The sequence below is a fragment of the Plecotus auritus genome (assembly GCF_963455305.1).
Source record: "Plecotus auritus genome assembly, chromosome: 7".
Lineage (NCBI taxonomy): Eukaryota > Metazoa > Chordata > Mammalia > Chiroptera > Vespertilionidae > Plecotus > Plecotus auritus.
The window spans coordinates 35,919,837-35,939,324 of record NC_137774.1 but is presented as its reverse complement, the minus strand read 5'-3'; the positions used below and the strand labels follow the sequence as shown (position 1 = coordinate 35,939,324).

The window sequence follows — 19,488 nt, the reverse complement described above, 5'->3', positions numbered from 1 at the left end:
CCAAGGGACACCACCTGTGCACGAATTTGTGCACCGGGCCTCTAGCTGAATATATATTATTCTGGAACTGGTATCCTCTGAGTCAATCCTTTCCAATATTATAAATTCTTCCCTGAAATTTGAACATGCCCACCACTTTATTTTTTTTAAATATATTTTTATTGATTTCAGAAGGAAGGGAGAGGGAGAGAGAGATAGATCATCAATGATTAGAGAGAATAATTGATCAGCTGCCTTGTGCACATCCCGTACTGGGGATTGAGCCAACAACCTGGGCATGTGCCCTGACTGGGAATTGAACCTTGGCCTCCTGGTTCATGGTCGATACTTAACCACTGAGTCACTCCAGCTGGGCATGCCCACCACTTTATTGATTTCAGAGAGGAAGGAAGAGGGAGAGAGAGAAACATCAATGATGAGAGAGAATCACTAATCGGCTGCCTCCTACATGCCCCCCTTGGGGATCCAACCTGCAACCCGACATTTGCCCTTGACTGGAATCAAACTTGGGACCCTTCAGACTGTAGGTCGACACTCTATCCACTGAGCCAAACCGGCTAGGGCTGCTTACCACTTTAAATAATTAATCTTACAAGTTGATATGATAGCTTGATTTTAGAAGTATATCGTCAAAAAACATTTTTAATAAATGTGCCCAATATAATTATGTTTCCAGTAATTAAAATGTATTTGTTCTACAGAACCAAAGAGAAAATTACAAGAAAACATTAAATTTTTTTTCAGGCTAAAGAAATCATCTAATCTATTTTAAAGAAATTTAACGTATTCTTTTTGTGAAGATTTTTAAAAATTATATAAGGAAACTAGCACAGAGCCAGGTGTGTAGCTACACAACACATTAGATCCTTCTGTCTGTTTTCTCTGGCTACTCAAAATCTTAAAGCAAGGAATGTGGGGATGTTAACTAAATATTTTGGTTCAAGGAACAAAATTTATTTTACAAACAAGTTTTTTCATAAAATCCACATTCTTATTAAAATTCCTTCCATCCCCAACCAAGGGTAATGTCCCATATAGCTGCCCCAGGCTGGAAAATAATTTATTACTAATTTAGTATGGTTATACACATTGGACCACTCGAGTGACAGTGAAGATTACAGTCAGAGTTCTCCTCTAACTGGACTGACAATAAAAGGATTTATACCTAAAACATATCAGAGCTTTCAAAGATTAAAATACACAAATCTTTACCACCCCAGCTTCCTTGCCTATACAGGAAACAACCAAGTTGTGAGAGCATTTATTATGAACGGACACATCAAACCTCGCAGGTGATAGACAGGAATCGTAAATGCTTGTTCCATGTGATGTCTTCTATTTACGTTTAATTTGTTTAGCGAACCATTCATCACTTTTATCTGCTGCCATTGCCTATAGAAACAGAATTAGAATATATATTCTGAGTCCATAAAACAAAACATATAGTTCACTTTGTACCTCATTGCATTGTCCATAATCAAGAAATTAACAGTTGAAAAGTGTTTGCTCAGTAGAGAGTGTTATGTTTAATTTGACAGAGGATGCTAATGAATACTGAACAATTGCTTGTGGATTTTCACTTTGTAAAGGGCCTGCAGCCAGGAAGTATGGCTGACTGACTAGACAGCCAAGGCCCAGCACAGCAGGCTGTGGGCTCTTCCACAGAACAGAAAGTGCTGTAACTCTTAGCCCTGGTAGGCTCCCAGAATCGTTCGTGCTCCTCAGGATCAGTCTAATAATGAGACCAAATGTAAAAAGCTATTCTGACATCTTAGCTATTGAGCCTTTTCCTATGCTTCCTCCCACACCATTCCACTAATATTGGTACAATTTGGTTAGTTTGGGCCACCAAATTAAAAAGGAAGCCTTGCCAAAACCGGTTTGGCTCAGTGGATAGAGCGTCGGCCTGCGGACTGAAGGGTCCCAGGTTCGATTCCGGTCAAGGGCATGTACCTTGGTTGCGGGCACATCCCCAGTGGGGGATGTGCAGGAGGCAGCTGATCGATGTTTCTCTCCCATCGATGTTTCTAACTCTCTATCCCTCTCCCTTCCTCTCTGTAAAAAATCAATAAAATATATTTAAAAAAAAATAAATAAAATAAAAAGCCTTATTAATAACAATATGTTTTGGTTCCACCAGAGTCCTTTTATTCTATTGTTCCATAAGGTTGAGACCATGGAACAAGGCTTATAGAGGCTTAGAATCTAAGTCTCTTAAAATGTCCTGTCCAGTACAACCAAGCATATGCTAAATAGCTGCTTGCTAAGGAAATACATTCATTTATTCAGTCAAAAAGCAACTACAGAAACAACTTTAAAAATGCCAGTTTTCCTTATGGGGTAAGTATTTGCTTGGGTTTGGATGTGGTAGCAGAGACATAGTCTGAGGCTTTGAAGAGCATATAAAATAGCTGAGGACTCAGGTATGAAAACAACTATTTTGCATAAAGGAATATGGGTGGGGGGGGGGCATTTGCTATAATGGAATGATAAAAAAGTGATAGCAGCCTGAAAATACCTTAAAGGTATTTCTGTACTTGCTTTTTAACTGAAGAAATGAATGTATTTCCTTATCAAGCAGCTATTTCTTTTTAGAAACTAACTGGTTGGAGAAATAGTGAAAACACTCATCTACCTCAGCAAGAAGTCAAAGGATGTCTGCAACTGAAAATGAAGAAACAGAAATATATGTGTTTTTTGTTAATCCTCACCCAAGGATATTTTTTCTGTTGATTTTTTAGAGAAAGTAGAAGGGAGGGAGGAAGGGGAAAGAGAGAGAGAGAGAGAAACATCGATGTGAGAGAGACACATCGACTGGCTGCCTCTGCATGAGAGATCCAGCGATTGGGGTGCACAGGGGTGACACTCTAACAACTGAGAAACACCAGCCAGGGAAGAAATATAAGTATTTTTTAATTAAGAAACAGATGCTGAAAGTGGCTGCCCTGGGCAGTGGGACTCAGCAATGGGGCAAGACATTGTTGCATTGCATTAATGTAAAATTTCAGTATTACTGGATTTTTAAAAAATTGATTTCAGAGAGGAAAAGAGAGGGAGAGAGAGATAGAAACATCAATGATAAGAGAGAATCTGCCTCCTGCACACCCCCAACTGGGATAGAGCCTGCAACCCGGGCATGTGCCCTTAACCGGAATCAAACCTGGGACCCTTCAGTCCGCAGGCCAACGCTCTATCCACTGAGCCAAAGCGGCTAAGGCTATTATTAGATTTTGATGAAAATAAAAAGTATTTTAAAATGGAAGATATGCAAGAAAACAAAATATAACAACAAAAACAACCCACAAAGATGCAGAACTTTGTCTTTTAAAAGCTACTTTTAAAAAGGAAACAACAAATTCCAGTATAGAGAACCCAAGAAAACTTCTGAGTTTTGAAGGATGAGTTGAATAAGAGGGGAAGAAAAGAAAGAAGAAAGGCAAGAAGATAAATCTTGGTTAATATAAACAGTTCACTGGGACTGGAATGGAAGTGAACTAGGGGGGAGGCAGCACAGCAGATCAGAGAGTAGGGAAGGGCAGGGCGTGTTACATGCCCTGTCAAAGTGTTTGGAATGTATCATTGAGGCAACAAAGAGCTATCAGAAGATTACGCTGTTTTAAAGTTACTGGATTTGTGCTTTAGAAAGCAAATGCTGGCAGCAGGGATTGACTGGATAGTGGAAGGAGGCTTCTGCAGTATTATGGCTGATAATAAGGACATTTTCAGAAATACTAAGTAGACACAAGAGATTTCAGAGGTAAAACTTACACTCTTGGTGACTTATTAGCTAACTGTGCATGAATTCATGCACAGGTGGTGTCCCTCGTCCTGGCTGGTGATTGAGGCCTATAGGGGAAGGGGGGGGCGGCCGACCGGGGGGAGGGACCCCAGGAGGTTGGCTGGCTGCCCCCCCCCATTGGGGCCTATTGATGGGGGGCCAGTTGCCAGGGGAAGGGACTGCGGGAGTTTGGCTGTGGGAGCGTACTGACCACAGTTAAGCGTCTACCCCCCCCCCCGCCCCCCGGTGGTCAGTGCGTGTCATAGCGACTGGTTGACCAGTCATTCCAGTTGTTCGGTTGTAATGGTCACTTAGGCACATACATATATATGTATATCCTATCTAATAAAAAAGTAATATGCAAATTGACCATCAGTCCAACACACAAGATGGCTGCCCCCATGTGGTCAAAGATGGCTGTCACAAGATGGCCAGCAGGGGAGGGCAGTTGGGAGGGACCAGGTCTGCAAGGGAGGGCAGTTGTGGGCGATCAGGCCAGCAGGGGAGGGCAGTTGGGAGGGACCAGACCTGCAAGAAAGGGCAGTTGGGGGCAATCAAACCTGCAGGGGAGGGCAGTTAGGGGTGACCAGGCTGGCAGAGGAGGGAAGTTGGGGGCGACTGGGCCTGCAGGGAAGGGCAGTTGGAGGGGCCCCAAGCCTGCAGGGGAGGGCAGTTAGGGGTGACCAGGCCTTCAGGGGAGGGCAGTTAGGGGTGATCAGGCCTGCAGGGAAGGGCAGTTAGGGGCAAACAGGCTGGCAGGGGAGCAGTTAGGCATCAATCAGGCTGTCAGGGGAGTGGTTAGGGGGTGATCAGGCTTACAGGCAGAAGTGGTTAGGGGCAATCAGGAAGGCAAGCAGGCAAGCAGTTGGGAGCCAGCAGTCCTGGATTGTGAGAGGGATGTCTGACTGCCTGTTTAGGCCCTATCCTACCTGGATCGTGCCTAAATGGGCAGTCGGACATTCCTTGAGGGGTCCCAGATTGGAGAGGGTACAGGCTGGGCTGAGGGACACACCCTCCCCCCCCCCCCCCCCCCCCGTGCAAGAATTTCATGTACCGGGACTCTAGTATATATATGATAGAATTTTGGGGTGAGGAGAAACAATATTCAAAAATTGATCTGTCTGTATATCTAAAACTATTCTAAACTTAGAAGTATTCTAAAATATCTCAGTAACAACAACAAAAAAAGTTGTCTCTATGAATCCTAGCTTAAAGAATTGGGATAAAAAATATACAGTGCTGTTCAGGGAAGGGAACAGAGTAGAAATAGAGGAGGTAAAAGAGCTGGTTGTAAAGCCTTAAAGATCTCTGTTCAAACCCTTGCCCTGACACTGAGTGTATAATATTGGGTGACAGTATTTTTGAGCCTCAGTTTCCTCATCTGAAAGGGAACTATTAACCTTGCAGACTGTGTTAAAAATAGAGAGTATATATAAAGCACTTAAGAATATGTCATGTGTCAAGAACATGTGAGATACTTAATAAATTGTAACTTCTATTTTTACATTATTAAAATAAGAATGGATTTGAAGTGAGACAATTTAAGTTATAGACATACTGAGTTTGAAATATCCATGGTGAAAAGGTTTCATTGGCTATAAATTTAGTCTGGACAAAAAAAAGCACTAAATATAAAAAAAGGTTTACAAACTAGGCTTCCAACAAATCAACAAGAAAAAGATAAAACATTTTTTTTTTTTAAATATATTTTATTGATTTTTTTACAGAGAGGAAGGGAGAGGAATAGAGAGTTAGAAACATCGATGAGAGAGAAACATCGATCAGCTGCCTCCTGCACACCCCCTACTGGGGACGTGCCCGCAACCAAGGTACATGCCCCTGACCGGAATCAAACCTGGGACCTTCCAGTCCGCAGGCTGACGCTCTATCCACTGAGCCAAACCGGTTTCGGCAAGATAAAACATTTTTTAAATGGATTTTATTGGACCTTAAAAAATAAGCAAATATTCAAATAGAGAAGGGACATTCTAGGAAAAGAAAATAGTGTGAACAAAGACATATTTAGAGATTAGAGAATAGCCGAAACCGGTTTGGCTCAGTGGATAGAGCGTCGGCTTGCGGACTGGGGGGTCCCGGGTTCGATTCCGGTCGGGGGCATGTGCCTTGGTTGTGGGCACATCCCCATTGGGAGGTGTGCGGGAGGCGGCTGATCGATGTTTCTCTCTCATCGATGTTTCTAGCTCTCTATCCCTCTCCCTTCCTCTCTGTGAAAAATCAATAAAATATATTTAAAAAAAAAATAGAGATTAGAGAATAGACTAAAATGGTTAAAATGAAATAGATCAGAGGTGCGTCTTTCAAGTAGTTTGTCATGAAATTCAATGGATCATATTAATTGTTCTGTATTTATACAGTCCGATTACACCAAAGCTAAATTTAAAAATACATAGGACAAACCAATGGTATAAAACTATTTTTAGAGGATCACGGAAATTTTAATAAGAAGTGGATTTTAGGTGGCATAAAGGATACATTGTTGATTTTTTAAAATATATTTTATTGATCTTTTACACAGAGGAATAGAGAGGGACAGAGAGTTAGAAACATCGATGAGAGAGAAACATCGATCAGCTGCCTCCTGCACACCTCCCACTGGGGATGTGCCCGCAACCAAGGTACATGCCCTTGACTGGAATCGAACCCGGGACCTTTCAGTCTGCAGGCCCCAACGCTCTATCCACTGAGCCAAACCGGCTTGGGCACATTGTTGATTTTTTAAATGTGATGATGTCATATGGTATATAAGAAAATTCCTGAATGATTACTTCTTTTATATTGTCTTAAAAAATGTGTAAAATACTGTGCTTGCTTCAGCAGCATATATACCAAAATTGGACCAATTCAGAGAAGATTAGCATGGTCCCTGTGCAAGAATGCCACGCAAATTCGTGAAGGATTTCATTTTTTTTCATGTGTAAAATACTTAAGTATTTAGGCATGAAATGTCATGGTGTTTGAGATTTGCCTTAGAATTCTTCAGCAAAAATAAAAGGTGGGGTGGGAAAAAATGATGAAAAATTATGGTACAGAGCTGATGGGTGACAGTTACACAAGGATTGTCATACTCTCGTGTGTATATTTGGAATTTTCAATCATGAAGTATTAAAATAAATCTAGTATGGAAAGAAATGGACAAAAGAACATATAACTCACAAAAGAATGCAAGCAAATGGCCAATAAGCATGTGACAAGCTGCTCAACATCATCAGTCATCAGAGGCATGTAAATTAAAATTACAATGATAAACCATTTTATATGTACTAGTAAAGCTACCACAAAAAAAAAAAAATACAAATGTTGGTGAGGATGTATAGCGGCTGGAACTCTGATGTATATGACATGGTTAGAAGAGTATAAAGAGGTTCAATCACTCTGGATGACAGTTTGGCAGTTTCTTATAAAGTAAAAGCAATTCCATTCCTAGGTATTCATCCAAGGAAATGAAGCATATGTCTACAAGAAGATTTACATGAGAATGTTCATAGCAGCCTTCCTCATAAAAGATGAAAATCTGAAACAGCTCAAATATTTGTCATTTGAAGAATGAATAAACAAATTGTTATATTCATAAAATTGAATACCACTCAGCAATTTAAAAAAAGAATAAACTCCATGCAATTACATGGGAGGAATCTCAAAAATGTTGAGTGAAAAAAGCAGAAAAGAATACTTACTGAATTACTCCATTTATATGAAGTCCAAGGGCAGACAAAACCTCTAGGAGGTGAGGGTGGGAACTAACTGGAATTGGGCATAAGAGAACTTCCTGCGGTGATGAAAATACTCTACACTTCAGTAGTGGTTGTATGAGTATATATAATTGTAAAAACTCACTAAATTGAACAGTAAATTTCTGTACACTTAAATTCTATGTATATTTTACCTCAGTAACAACAACAAGAAATACTTGTTTGGAGCTCAGAGGAGTAGGAACTAGAAATTAGGAAGTCAGAGAAATGATGATGGCTGAAGCTCAGAGCAGAAGTAACCAGAATAGTAGGTAACTTCTACTTAGAGAAGAGAGAGAATGTAGAGTGAGAATAAAGATAGCAAAGTGGGATCATGGGTAAAATCATTTTAGGATCAGATACAGAAAGAGGTGCCTGTGACTGAGGAGAAGCTGTAAGAGGTAGGAAGATGGCAGGATCTCTAACACCAAAGGAGAAGAGAGCTCAAAAGAGAAGGAAGCTGGCCAGTGATATGAAAGAGCAAGGAGAGAGTCTAGCAAATTTGCCAACAGACAGGTTGCCTGAGATTCCATTTTCCTTTACAGTAAAATTTATAAGCACTACATTTTCTACTTTAATTAACATTAATTGAATGTCTGTTATTACATCAGCAGTTTAGCAGGCCCTATAAACCACAAAACAATTCTATGAGGTGGATAATCTTATTTTCTCAAATTCTTAGAAAAGTTAAGTTTAGAGACTTTAAATTGCTTGAGGTCAGCCATATAGATATTAAGTGACAGAACCAGGAAAGATTGATTCATTCCTTTAATCATGAACAGAGTATTCACTGAGGGCATACTACATACCAAGGATGCTAGATGCTGGGGTACAACAATGAACAATTCCTTGGATGCTGCTAAAGAACTGTTTGAAGAGGATAGAAAAGTAGCTGGATTAGGCAGGATGGAAGTCACTGATGAGATCAAAATGCACATTTCACTGAGTGACAGGAGCCAGTGTAGTACAGACTGAAGTGTGAATGGGAGGTGAGAAGTAGAAGTAGTGTATAGGCAGATTAAAAAAAAAATCAGGACAAGTTATATAGGGTAAATAAAATATTTTTCCAAGATGAAAGGTACTGGAACTTGAGAACAATTCACTAAAAAGGAAGAGACTGATTCTATAGAAGGAGTAGAGATGACCAAAGAGCTAAGAAGGTGAGAGGGGATGGTGTTCAGGCATTTCCATTCACTGAGCAGAATAATCATGCATACAGCAGCTGTGGTTCCCAAGGCAGCCTGAGGTAGTGGGAAGGCACAAAAGCTGCACCCAGGTAAGAGTCACATGGGGCAATGAAGACAGTCCCTGGTTCAAAGTCATCCCAAAAGCAAGAGGACATGGTTCTGATAGTAAGAATGGTCCCTGTGGCTTTGGCCTTTCCCCATACACACTTTATGCCACCTCCCTTGGGCTGTGGTCCTATAAATTTAGAAATGACACTCACGTCATCCAACAACTTGTTTCCTGTTGGATCCACCTTAGAAAGTTCTCGAAATGCTTCATCCCCCACAAAGCAAATTTCATGTCCATCCTACACCAACAAAGACAAAAGAAATTTGGCAAACAGACACCTCGGAAGAAAGCCCTGGTGCAGCCTGTCCCCTTCCTGAGTAATACTTACAGGGTCGGCCAGAATGACCACTTGTACTGTTGCTTTCCCGGGGGTATCCAGACTCACCAGGGGAGTCAGAATCTTCTGCTTCTCCCTTTTCATCAAGTCTTCTAAGTCAGGCAGCTTGAGGAAAACACAAAGAAAAAGTGAGCTAGGAATCCCGCACCATTGTTAGGCCATCGTCCTCGTTGGCCCTAGAGGAATATCAGATCAACCAGAAAGAACCCGGGAGCCACTCCTCTGATTTTTGTTATCTCAGCTGCTTGAGACAACTGTTGAAGCCACGGTCAGAAAGAACCTAAAGAATGGGAGGCCCAAGGTTCTCAGCAGTTGAACTAATTATCACAGAACTTAATTAAACAAAAGATCTGGTACCAAACATTACCTCTTTTTGGGGACAAGAAAAGGCAATTCTTCCAAAAGCTGCTGCATGATCAACTGCACCCTTGATGCCCTGTAGCTCCAGCTTACACTGAAAAGTAAGAAAGTAGGTTTGGTTTATTTTTCAGAACAGGTTATGTGGTAAAAAATAATTCAAAGTACTAAAGGAATAAAGTAAAAATGAAGTCTCCCTTCTACTCTCACTCCAGAGGCAACCAGTCAGCAGTTCCCTGTGTATATTTCTGGACACATAGCTTCTTTTTACACAAATGGTAGCATAATTTACATATTAATTCTGTTCCTTGTTTTTCTCCCATTAATGTTACCACATCAGCACATAAAGAATCACCTGTCTTTTTGATAGCTGCATAGTAATCCAGTCTATGGACGAACCATAAATTATTGAACTATTCTGCTAATCCATAGGACATTTATATTGTGTCTTATATTTTGCTATTATAAACAATGCTGCAGTTCTTTGTGAACAGTCTGATGAGTATGTGAAATAAATTCCCAGTAATATGAAAGAGCAAGGAGAGAATCTAGCAAATTTGTCAACTGAGAGGTTGCCTGAGAGTCTATTTTCTTTTACTGTAAATAAAGAAATAGACCTACTGGGTCAAAGTGCAAGAACTAAATCATGCTCAAGTGCTGGGTTATTTTTTTAAAGGGAAAGATAAAAATACATGATCATTACAGCACTAAATCTTGTCTATATCTCTTCTGATTCGGCAATTCCACTTCGAAAAAATACATCCCCAAATATCTAGGTGGTGAGGTTATCAGCAATTTTTTCTTTTCTTTTTCTGTTTCTATATAAATATTAAATCACTATGAAGAAATTAAGGGAATAACCTTCATGTTAACCTCATATATAAGCCAAACTCAAAGTAACAGATTATTTCTCTCCAAGATCACTCACCCGGTTATCAGCATAGCCAAGCAAAGCCCTTTGCTTCTCTTCATCTTTTTCATAAATTTTCATTCCCAGTAGATTAGACCAGTAGTTCAAGGACTTCTGAAGATCAGACACTGCTAGAGTTACTTTTAATACCGGATCTGTAGGGTAATAAAACAGCAGGAATGGATAGGTCAGTGTAATGGAGTAGAACAGAAAGACCAAAGGGGGCTCAAGAACTAGTATATATAAGAATTTAGTTTATGATAACAAAGGGATATTAAGTCAGCATGAAAGGGCACATTATTCAATGACTGGCTTCTCATTTAGTGGGAAAAAGTTCCACCTTTAAACTAAATGGCAAAATGCATTCCTGATGGGTTAAAGGATTAAGTTTAACAAATGAAACTATAAAAATAATGGAATCAGGTGATTATTTATACAATGTCGGAAGAAAGACTTTTTTTAAAACCTGAAACAAGATAAAAAACCATGAAGGAAAAATTTGCTAGGTTAATTACATGAAATGGAAAACTCCTAAACAACAACAACAAAATTATAATCAAAATGAAAGAGTAAACAAAGTAGGAGACATTTTTTTCTAAAACATAAGACATAAAGTCCTTATTAGTTAAGTAATCTTTAAATAATAGGAAAAAGATGAATATCCTAGAATAGGAATAAGGAACAGAACTAGCATGATCAATGAACATATGAAAAAATATGCAACCTCACAAATAATCAAAGAAAGTAGAATTCAAATAAAACACTTTGTTATCTAATTGGCAAATAAGTTCGCAGCACTGACTGTGATAGTGCAGGAGGGAAATCACAATCATATAATACTGGGAGAGTGTAAACTAGTTCATTTCTAGGGAACAATTCGACAGATTATATCAAAAGCCGAAGAAAGATACAGGGCTTTTATAAGAACAATCCCATTTTCAGCAATTAAAGAAGTAATTGTGGCCCAGCTAGTGTGGTTCAGTGGTTGAGTGTTGACCTATGAACCAGGTCACGGTTGGATTCCCAGTCAGGGCACATGCCTGAGTTGCGAGCTCAATCCCCAGTGGGGGGCATGCAGGAGGCAGCTGATCAATGATTCTCTTCCATCATTGATGTTTCTATCTCTCTCCCTCTCCCTTCTTCTCGGAAATCAATAAAAATTAAAAACAAAAAGAACTGTGGATGTGTGAAGGGCTTTCATCACAAAGGCATCCATCACAACCAGGAAACGTTAGGGACAACATAAATATCCAACAATAGAGAACTGTTTATCTTCCTATGATGCAATACAATGGAATCCTTGCAATAAAATACGAATAAAAATATACATATTTAATTACATATATTTTTAACTTTATTTTTGTTGTTGACACTATGACAGATGTCTCCATTCCCCACCTCCATGCAGCCCCCACACCCCTTTCCCTCTGGCCATCACCACACTATTGTCTGGGTCTATGGGTTACGCATACAGTTATTTATTTTTAAATAAAAGAGTGGAAAGCTATACTCTAAAATGTTAAAATCTATTTTGTTTTGCAAAAAGAGCAAAAGTTATATTAAAACACCATTATTGGAAACTTTCATATTGTAAAGTGACTTTCTCCAGAGCGGTTCCAAGTCTACATCTGCTTATGATCAATTCAATACATTGTCCTTCCATTCCACTGCCTTGCTCTGGTTTGCTAGAATAGCAATGCCATGACCCAAGGCAAGGGGTTTCTCACAGGTCTCTCCGCTTGGCAGACTGTTTTAGTTTTCCCATTCATTGAGAAATCAACAGATTCCAGCTGACTCCGAAGGGATGCAGGGGCAGGAATGGTAAATTAGTGGGTAAAACTACAGATAAGTAAGTGATTCAAAGGAAGGGTGGACACAGCTAGACTGATACCTTTACATTTTACCAATCAGAAATTAATGCCCTGAAGGCACTATCATTCTTGAGGACAAAAACATCTTAGGATTGTGGGACTTGCCATTTTCTTATATATTGAAACATCAAGATTAGGGGGGAAATGTACAGAGGAATAAGTGACAGAAGTTGAGTTTTAAAGTTAGTATGTAAAGCAACAATCACCTATCAACAAAAAACATCATAAAAATCCCTTAAATCACTAGTGAAGTACAGAAACACCATCTCTCAGTAAGTCCCACCTCCCACACTGGAACACGTCACTTTCTTCTGCTGAGCTCCAGATGAAAAGCAAGTAGCACTCACCACAGCAATCAGATTCAGTGTGAGGGGGTTCTGGGACTTGAGGCAGACCAGTGGAGGAAAGAGAAATGTCTCCCATCTCAGCTCCACTTAGGGCATGTATTCACTGAGTGAAATGACAGGCAGAATTGCCCTTGCTACTCACCAGTGTTTTTTTCTTTGGGCAGAGCAGGTGGCAGAATATGCAGGAATGAAATACACATATGAGGAGGATGCCTGGGTCATAAATGAAGCACTTCATGCAGTTTCTTTCCTGCTCCCTGTGGCGGTCAGTGTGGGGGCAGCTCCTCACTTCCATTCCTCCTTCCCTCACTGAGTACCAGCTCTATAGTTTGGGAAACTGACCTCAGCTGGAGAATATGACTAACTGGCCTAAGGATAATCCTGTTTCTCCTACCAATGATCGGTTCACAAGTGGGCATGTGAATAAAAACTGATAAGGAAGCCCAGCCAGAGTGGCTAACTGGTTGGGTCAACCTATGAACCAGGAGGTCACGGTTCGATACCTGGTCAAGGCACATGTCCAGGTTTCGGGCTCAATCCCCGGTGTGGGGTGTGCAGGCGATAGCTGACCAATGATTCTCATCATTGATGTTTCTCTCTCTCTCTTTCTCTCCCTTCCTCTCTGAGATCAATAAATATATATTTTTAAAAATCTGACAAGGAAGTTTGCTGAAAGATTCTAGGAAACTTTGGTCTGCTCTTAAAAGAGAGCAACAGGAAGTCAGTCTCTCCCTCTCCTACCAGGAGAGAACGTAGGAGCCTGTAGCTGTAACTGCTACTGGCAGCCACCCTACCACAAGGAGGGGAACTGGCTCTGGGGACAAGAGAATGGAGAGAGAGAGAAAATTTGGGTTCTTGTTGCCATTTCTGAGCTGCTGAATCAATGAATGCTGAAATCTTCCCTACCTATAGAATGCTGGCTTTGTGAGCTAAAAAAAATTTCTTCTTGTTAAAGCTAGTTTGAATTGGGTTTTGTTTTTTTGCAGCTGAAAGTATCTTAAATAGCTACATTACCAGTAGAACCAGTCTAGATCCCCTATAAAGATCTCATATAAGAATATAACTTTTCAGAGAACAAATAAAAACACTGGCTTGAGAAAGACATGTCATGTCAATATAGAAAGACTCCACAGGAGAAAGAAATCCAGCTCCCTCCTCCTTCCATCAAAGATGCCTTTAGACAGAGGACTTTATAAATTACCTGACTGAGGTGGACTTCGATTCTGCAGATAGAACTTATATCCTCCTGGGGCCTCAGTTTCAAAAACACCTTCTGCAATTTCAGTGAGTGGCCACTCCAGCTTCTTGGCATTGCTGACAGCCTGGCTAGAAGCAACTGTGATGCCCTATGACAAACAACAATATCATCCAAGTGTCTCATCACAGGAGACCTTTTATAATGAGACAAAACCCATCGCCTTCTTATGGTGGACAAAAAAGAGGGTATGTACAAGTCCAGTGACCGAAAGTAACCTCACAGATCATAAATTTCTAACTGGGCAAGTCACGGTGGGTAGTCACAACCCAGGCCTACAACATCATTTAAAAAAAATACTATTTTTATTAATTTCAGAGACGAAGGAAGAGGGAGAGATAGAAACATCAATGATGAAAGAGAATCATTGATCGGCTGCCTCCTACACACCCAACACTGGGGACTGAGCCAATAACCAGGGCATATGCCCTGACTGGGAATTGAACCATGACCTCCTGGTTCATAGGTGGACACTCAACCACTGAGCTTACTTCTTCAGCCTTAACTCTACCCACTCCCTTCTTCACACACTAAGCTGCAGTCAGACTGTGCTACTCATAGTTCTGAGTGACACAGTCTCTCTCACCTCTGGGTGAGCACATGCTGAGGACACTCATCTCACCCTCCCATCCCACTCCACTCACCTGGCTCAGAGGTCACCTCTGGAAAGCTTTTCCTAAACTCTCACTCTCCAGGAATAGTCTGGGAATTACTTCTATGTGTTCCCACATCCCCCCGTTCATACCCCAATCTTAGCACTTATCACACTGTATTCTTGTCTCTTTACTTGTTTCCCCCACAAGGCAGGAAGCTCCTTGCTAGGGAATATGCTTTACCCTCTACTGCATCCTTAGGACCTAACAAGGTATATGGCACAATAAATATCTGTTAATGAATAAGTTAGAGAGACATGAAGAGTGATAAAGAGAAAAACAAATGTATTAATATGTTGAATCTTAACAGTCCTTCCTATTTACAAAACACTTTCTTTCATAGACATTTGATTTTCATAAAAACTTCCATCTAGATAGCATTGTTATTTTAACGAGTTAACAGCATTAATGAGATCAAATGACCAAAATAACATCTAGCATGAGGTTGATTTGCTGATTAGATTCTGAATGAAAATTAGTTACTCCTATCTTGCTATGTTTTGGTCCCAGTGGCATTCTATTTAGCACATAGAAACTGCTCAATAAATGGTGGATACTATTACTATAATAAGTGCATAATAACTTGAATTCCTGAATGAATTAACGTATTCTTCTCTTTACCCTCAAAACCTTCTCAGATTTTTCTCTGACTGGGATTGGCTGTAATAGCCTAGACCAGTGGGCGGCAAACTGCCGGGGTTTGCTTCTCTGTTGACTAATGAGTTTGCCGACCACTGGGATAGGGGCTTAATCACAAGGAACAACAACAGCCTGTAATTATTGGAATCGAGAGTCTAGGTTAGTGGTCAGCAAACTCATTAGTCAACAGAGCGGCAAACCGCGGCTCGCGAGCCGCAGTTTGCCGACCACTGGCCTAGACTAATAATAACAGTCCACTACAGAGAAAATATTTCTCTGAATGGTGATCAGGACCTGACCAGACCCATGACTCTGGCCCTTTACCTCTTGAGGGTCAGTCATTCCTCTAGAGGTGTTTTGTCTCTTTCAAACCTGTCTCTAAGTCTTGAGTTTGATTCCAAAATGCAGGGAGAACACATTTCATCCTGAAGCCAGGGTTATCCAAGTGGTTTTGTTTTAAATAGAAATCATAAAACTAATCACTAAACTACACCCACAGGCCATTAATTCATCAGTCATCATAACCTAAGCTGCATTAGTGATCTCAACCACTGGCATGGCTCAATGGTTTGAGCGTCAGCCTGCACACCAAAGGGTCTCAGGTTTGATTCCCAGTCAAGAGCATGTACCTGGGTTGTGGGTTCGCTCCCCGCCCTGGGTCTGTGCATGCAGGAGGCAACCAATCAATGTGTTTCTCTCCTATTGATGTTTCTCTCTGTGTCCCACCCTCCCTCCCTTTCACTCTCTCTGAAAGAGCAATGGAAAAAATATTCTCAGGTGAGAATTAACAACAAAAAAGGTATAGCCAAAAGTCTAGAACTAAATGATATTTACCTTAAAGTCATTGCCAAGCTTGTAGTCTTTGATGCCATAATTGTAAGTTAGTTCTGCAACAAAATGATCATCCTCAGGTCCAAATCCCACCATTGTTTTACTCCATTTCCCATCATAAGGCCTAGAAAAATAGAAGCAAATGAACCCAGTGACCTCAGACAAAACCTTCCCCAGGCCTCCCTCAAAGAACTATTGGGACAGAGGGTGGGCATGTCCCTTCTGGTCCTCTAAGTACCCATTGGGATGAGATGACCTCAGCTGGTGCTAAGAGCAACTGTGAACAGCCTCATGGGCCCCATCACCAAAGGCTCTGAAGACCACCCATTTAGCACTTACTTGAGGAAGAGATTCATTTACCTTTTCTTTAAAGGAGGTGACAGAATCGTATAAAGGCTGACTTTATTTTTTTGTATTTCCATCAACAAGCCACCAAGCCTTGGAATTTTCACTTGTCCTGGCTACTAAGCTTAAGAGATACTTGATAAGACATTGTTTCACCCACAGCATATATTTATTTGTGTTCCTGAAGTTACCCAATTTACTGCCTCCTTAATTTTCTCCTCTGCCTTATACTCACTTTGAGAAACTGCTTTCTGTTCTCCAGGGGTATTCAGAGCCTAAAGGAAATTTTAAGAAACCAGGTGTCATACCCATTACAGGTAGCTTTGCAGCCTTCTTCAAATTCCTCATGCCGCAGAACCTGGTAAGGGAATTAGAAAAAATTGTAAAGTTTTACTAGTGCTACATACAGCATATTTAGCACAAAACTAAAATAATTAAAACACAGACATTATCATTTGTAAGCTTCACTTGTAAAACAAACAGAAGATGATAAGCTTTATCTTTCCCAGGCTAGAAGTAGTGGAGGTGAGGAAGAACCAAGGGCCAGGTAACCAAGCAAAGTTGTGAAATCTATTTAGCCTGGGAAGCAGTGCTATACAGCTGTGTGTTTTAAGTGGCCTTCAGCATTAGAAAAGTCCGGTTTGGAATTCTATCACTTAGCAGTTGTGTAACCCTAAGACTGTTGCTTAAGATCGGGGTCTTCAAATATTTTGTGAAAGTGGGTAATTTATTACAGCACAGAACCTAGTACACAGTAGGTGTTAGTGTCTATTTTCCTTTTTTATTCCCAATGCTACTGCTCCAGTTTAAGTTCCCATCACTTCACTTACAGACTACTTATTGATCTCCTTCCTTAATACCACTGTGGACAAAAAAAAAGGGGGGGCTCTATAATAAATCTGAGAAATCCAGTAACTGTAAGTAACCTCACAGGGTGATCTGATCACAATTTCTAACTGGGCAGGCCATGGTGGGTAGTCCTGTCCCAGGCATATAACATCTTTAGTAAGTTGTTTAATCTTTGCAAGCCCTGTCTATTTTTCTGTGCATCTAGGTTAACACACTTTGGAAATGCCCTTTTCATACCCATCAGAAACATGCCCACCCTGGAGAGCACTTGCCTCGTTTGACATGCTTGCACCTTACTTTCTCCCATCTTCAATTAATCTTCCTTCCGTTCCCTCCTTAATTCCATAAGTATCAGAGAAATTGCAAAACTGTCATTCTCTGGAGCATCTGAGATCCTCCTTCCCAGCACTGTGTCAGTTTGGCTCAAATAAACTTTTTTTAAAAAAAATGTTTTTATTGATTTCAAAGAGAGGAAGGGAGAGGGAGAGAGAGAATAATCAATGATGAGGGAGAATTAATTGATAGGCTGCCTCCTGCTCACCCACCATTGGGGACCAAACCGGTAACCTGGCATGTGCCCTGACCAGGAATCTTCTAGTGATCTCCTGGCTCATAGGTCGACACTGAACCACTGAGCAATGCTGGCTGGGCTCAAACCAACTCTTATAATAAAAATTCTCTACAAGTTTGGACATTTCTTACATCGACAGCACCATAAAATTAGGTCTCTAGACCTGGCCGGCGTTGCTCACTGGTTAGAGTCAGTGGAGTGTGCACACCAAAGGGTCCAGGGTTCGCTCCCACCTCGGTCCGGGCACATGCAGGATGCAACCAATCGGGATGTGTCTTTCTCACATCAGTGTTTCTCTCTCTTCCTCCCCCTCCCTTCCACTCTCTCTGAAAAAGCAATCAAAAAAAATGTCCTCTGGCATAAATGCCCTGGGGAATGAAATCTAAATACTTAGCATAGAATTCAAGATACAATCGGAAGGAGTACCAACCTATTTGTACTGATATCCTATCTCCTCAGCGTCAACTAAGTAATCGAAGCTAATTGAAGCTAACGGCATGTAAGACTAGTGGTGCTTCCCGAACATTCCTTATATTTGCATTGGCTCTTTAGTGGGGTCTGCGGAAATCCGATCTTTAGACTTCAACTCAAATGCAAAGTCTCCGTGAATTATTTCTTGACCACTCCAGGATGGAGTTAAGTCTCTCCTTCTGTTGTAATTTGGTAACAGTCGCTAACACTTTACAATAAAGGACAGCTTTATGGTTTCTTACCACATCAAATTTCTACTTCCGTTATGCACAAATTCCCATCCTCACCCTACCCCAGGCCAGCTTTAATTGAGGATATACAGAGTCATTTTCATGTTACCAAACCTCAACACAGTCCCGTGAAACTGGACAATGTATCTGCACCCCACGTCTTCTGCACTCTCTACATTAAGCTGCACTCTTGTACCTCTCAAGTGCGTGCTTATCAGGAGCTCCCCAAATGCTTCCACCTGTGTCACCCAGGGACCCCGCAGAATCATAACTGCTCAGGGCTGCAGAGAGGTGTTGGATGTTGGAGAGGAGAAGGGTTTGACTTCACATTTACATCGGGACTGTAGAGAGGAGAGTGGGAGCATTCACCCAGACACTGAGTATCCAAGAGAACTTTCAAACCATCCCGGAGAGAAACAGAGCTCTGAATATGCTGATGATCTAAGCCGCAAGGCTCCAAACCCGAAGAGACTGAGTTACTGTTAGCTGGAACTTTTGTTCTGTCTTTCCCACTAAGCGGGAAGCTCCTCAAGGGCCGGAGGCGCAATACACGTTTGTGAATGAATTTAAATGAAAGAACGTGTGTGGGCACGTAGTCGGCAACAGATAAAATGTGAGGCCCCTTTCAAAGGCCATCTAACCCAAGCAGGACTTCCTGAAGCTGGAAACCCGACAGGGCTAATGGGAAGGCCGGGGCTAAGGTCAGACACCGAGTTGGGTTGACACCCGCGTCCCTCCTCTCGGCCAGGTGTGGCTCAGCCGCCCGCGCCCCCCGCACCACCCGCGCGCCAGCCCCTCTCGCCCGCGTCTGCACCTTCATCCCCAGGACATCACGATAGAAACGCGCCGTCTGGAAGCGGTTTCCCACTTTGAATACGAAGTGCAGAGCTCGGCGAGTAGCCATGACCACCAGCGGTACACCCGTCCAGCACCCAGTGCCTCCCCGCCCACAGACGACGCTAACGGGACGGTGACGTCATTGCGCGCCGCCGGCGCACT

General features: G+C 41.4%; 1 protein-coding gene across 4 annotated transcripts; it reads right to left on the bottom strand.

Moving 5' to 3' along the window:
- Nucleotides 1–148: 148 nt before the first annotated feature.
- On the bottom strand, nucleotides 149–19,455 carry GLOD4 (glyoxalase domain containing 4). Of its 4 annotated transcripts, none has more exons than XR_013961321.1 (10): nucleotides 19,304–19,455; nucleotides 16,677–16,726; nucleotides 16,027–16,147; nucleotides 13,847–13,991; nucleotides 10,446–10,582; nucleotides 9,528–9,614; nucleotides 9,152–9,265; nucleotides 8,975–9,061; nucleotides 1,277–1,392; nucleotides 149–365 (listed from the first exon to the last, which is right to left on the bottom strand). XR_013961321.1 is itself a non-coding variant. In XM_080682438.1 (9 exons), the coding sequence occupies exons 1-9, from the start codon at nucleotides 19,391–19,393 to the stop codon at nucleotides 1,336–1,338; spliced, it is 888 nt and encodes a 295-aa protein (XP_080538564.1). In that variant the 5' UTR covers nucleotides 19,394–19,455; the 3' UTR covers nucleotides 627–1,335. The 4 variants fall into 4 exon arrangements, 2 of the variants coding, with proteins under 2 accessions (XP_080538564.1, XP_080538565.1); XR_013961322.1 differs by having other exon boundaries at nucleotides 1,286–1,392; XM_080682438.1 differs by lacking the exon at nucleotides 149–365 and having other exon boundaries at nucleotides 627–1,392.
- Between the last annotated feature and the right edge of the window lie 33 nt (nucleotides 19,456–19,488).

Coding starts and splice junctions, on each gene's coding strand:
- GLOD4 (XM_080682438.1), bottom strand. CDS start 19,393: ATGGCTACTCGCCGAGCTCTGCACTTCGTATTCAAAGTGGGAAACCGC. Junction 9,615..10,445: donor TTGGCTATGCTGATAACCGG/GTGAGTGATCTT, acceptor CTTACTTTTCAG/TGTAAGCTGGAGCTACAGGG. Junction 9,266..9,527: donor TTTCTTGTCCCCAAAAAGAG/GTAATGTTTGGT, acceptor GTTTTCCTCAAG/CTGCCTGACTTAGAAGACTT.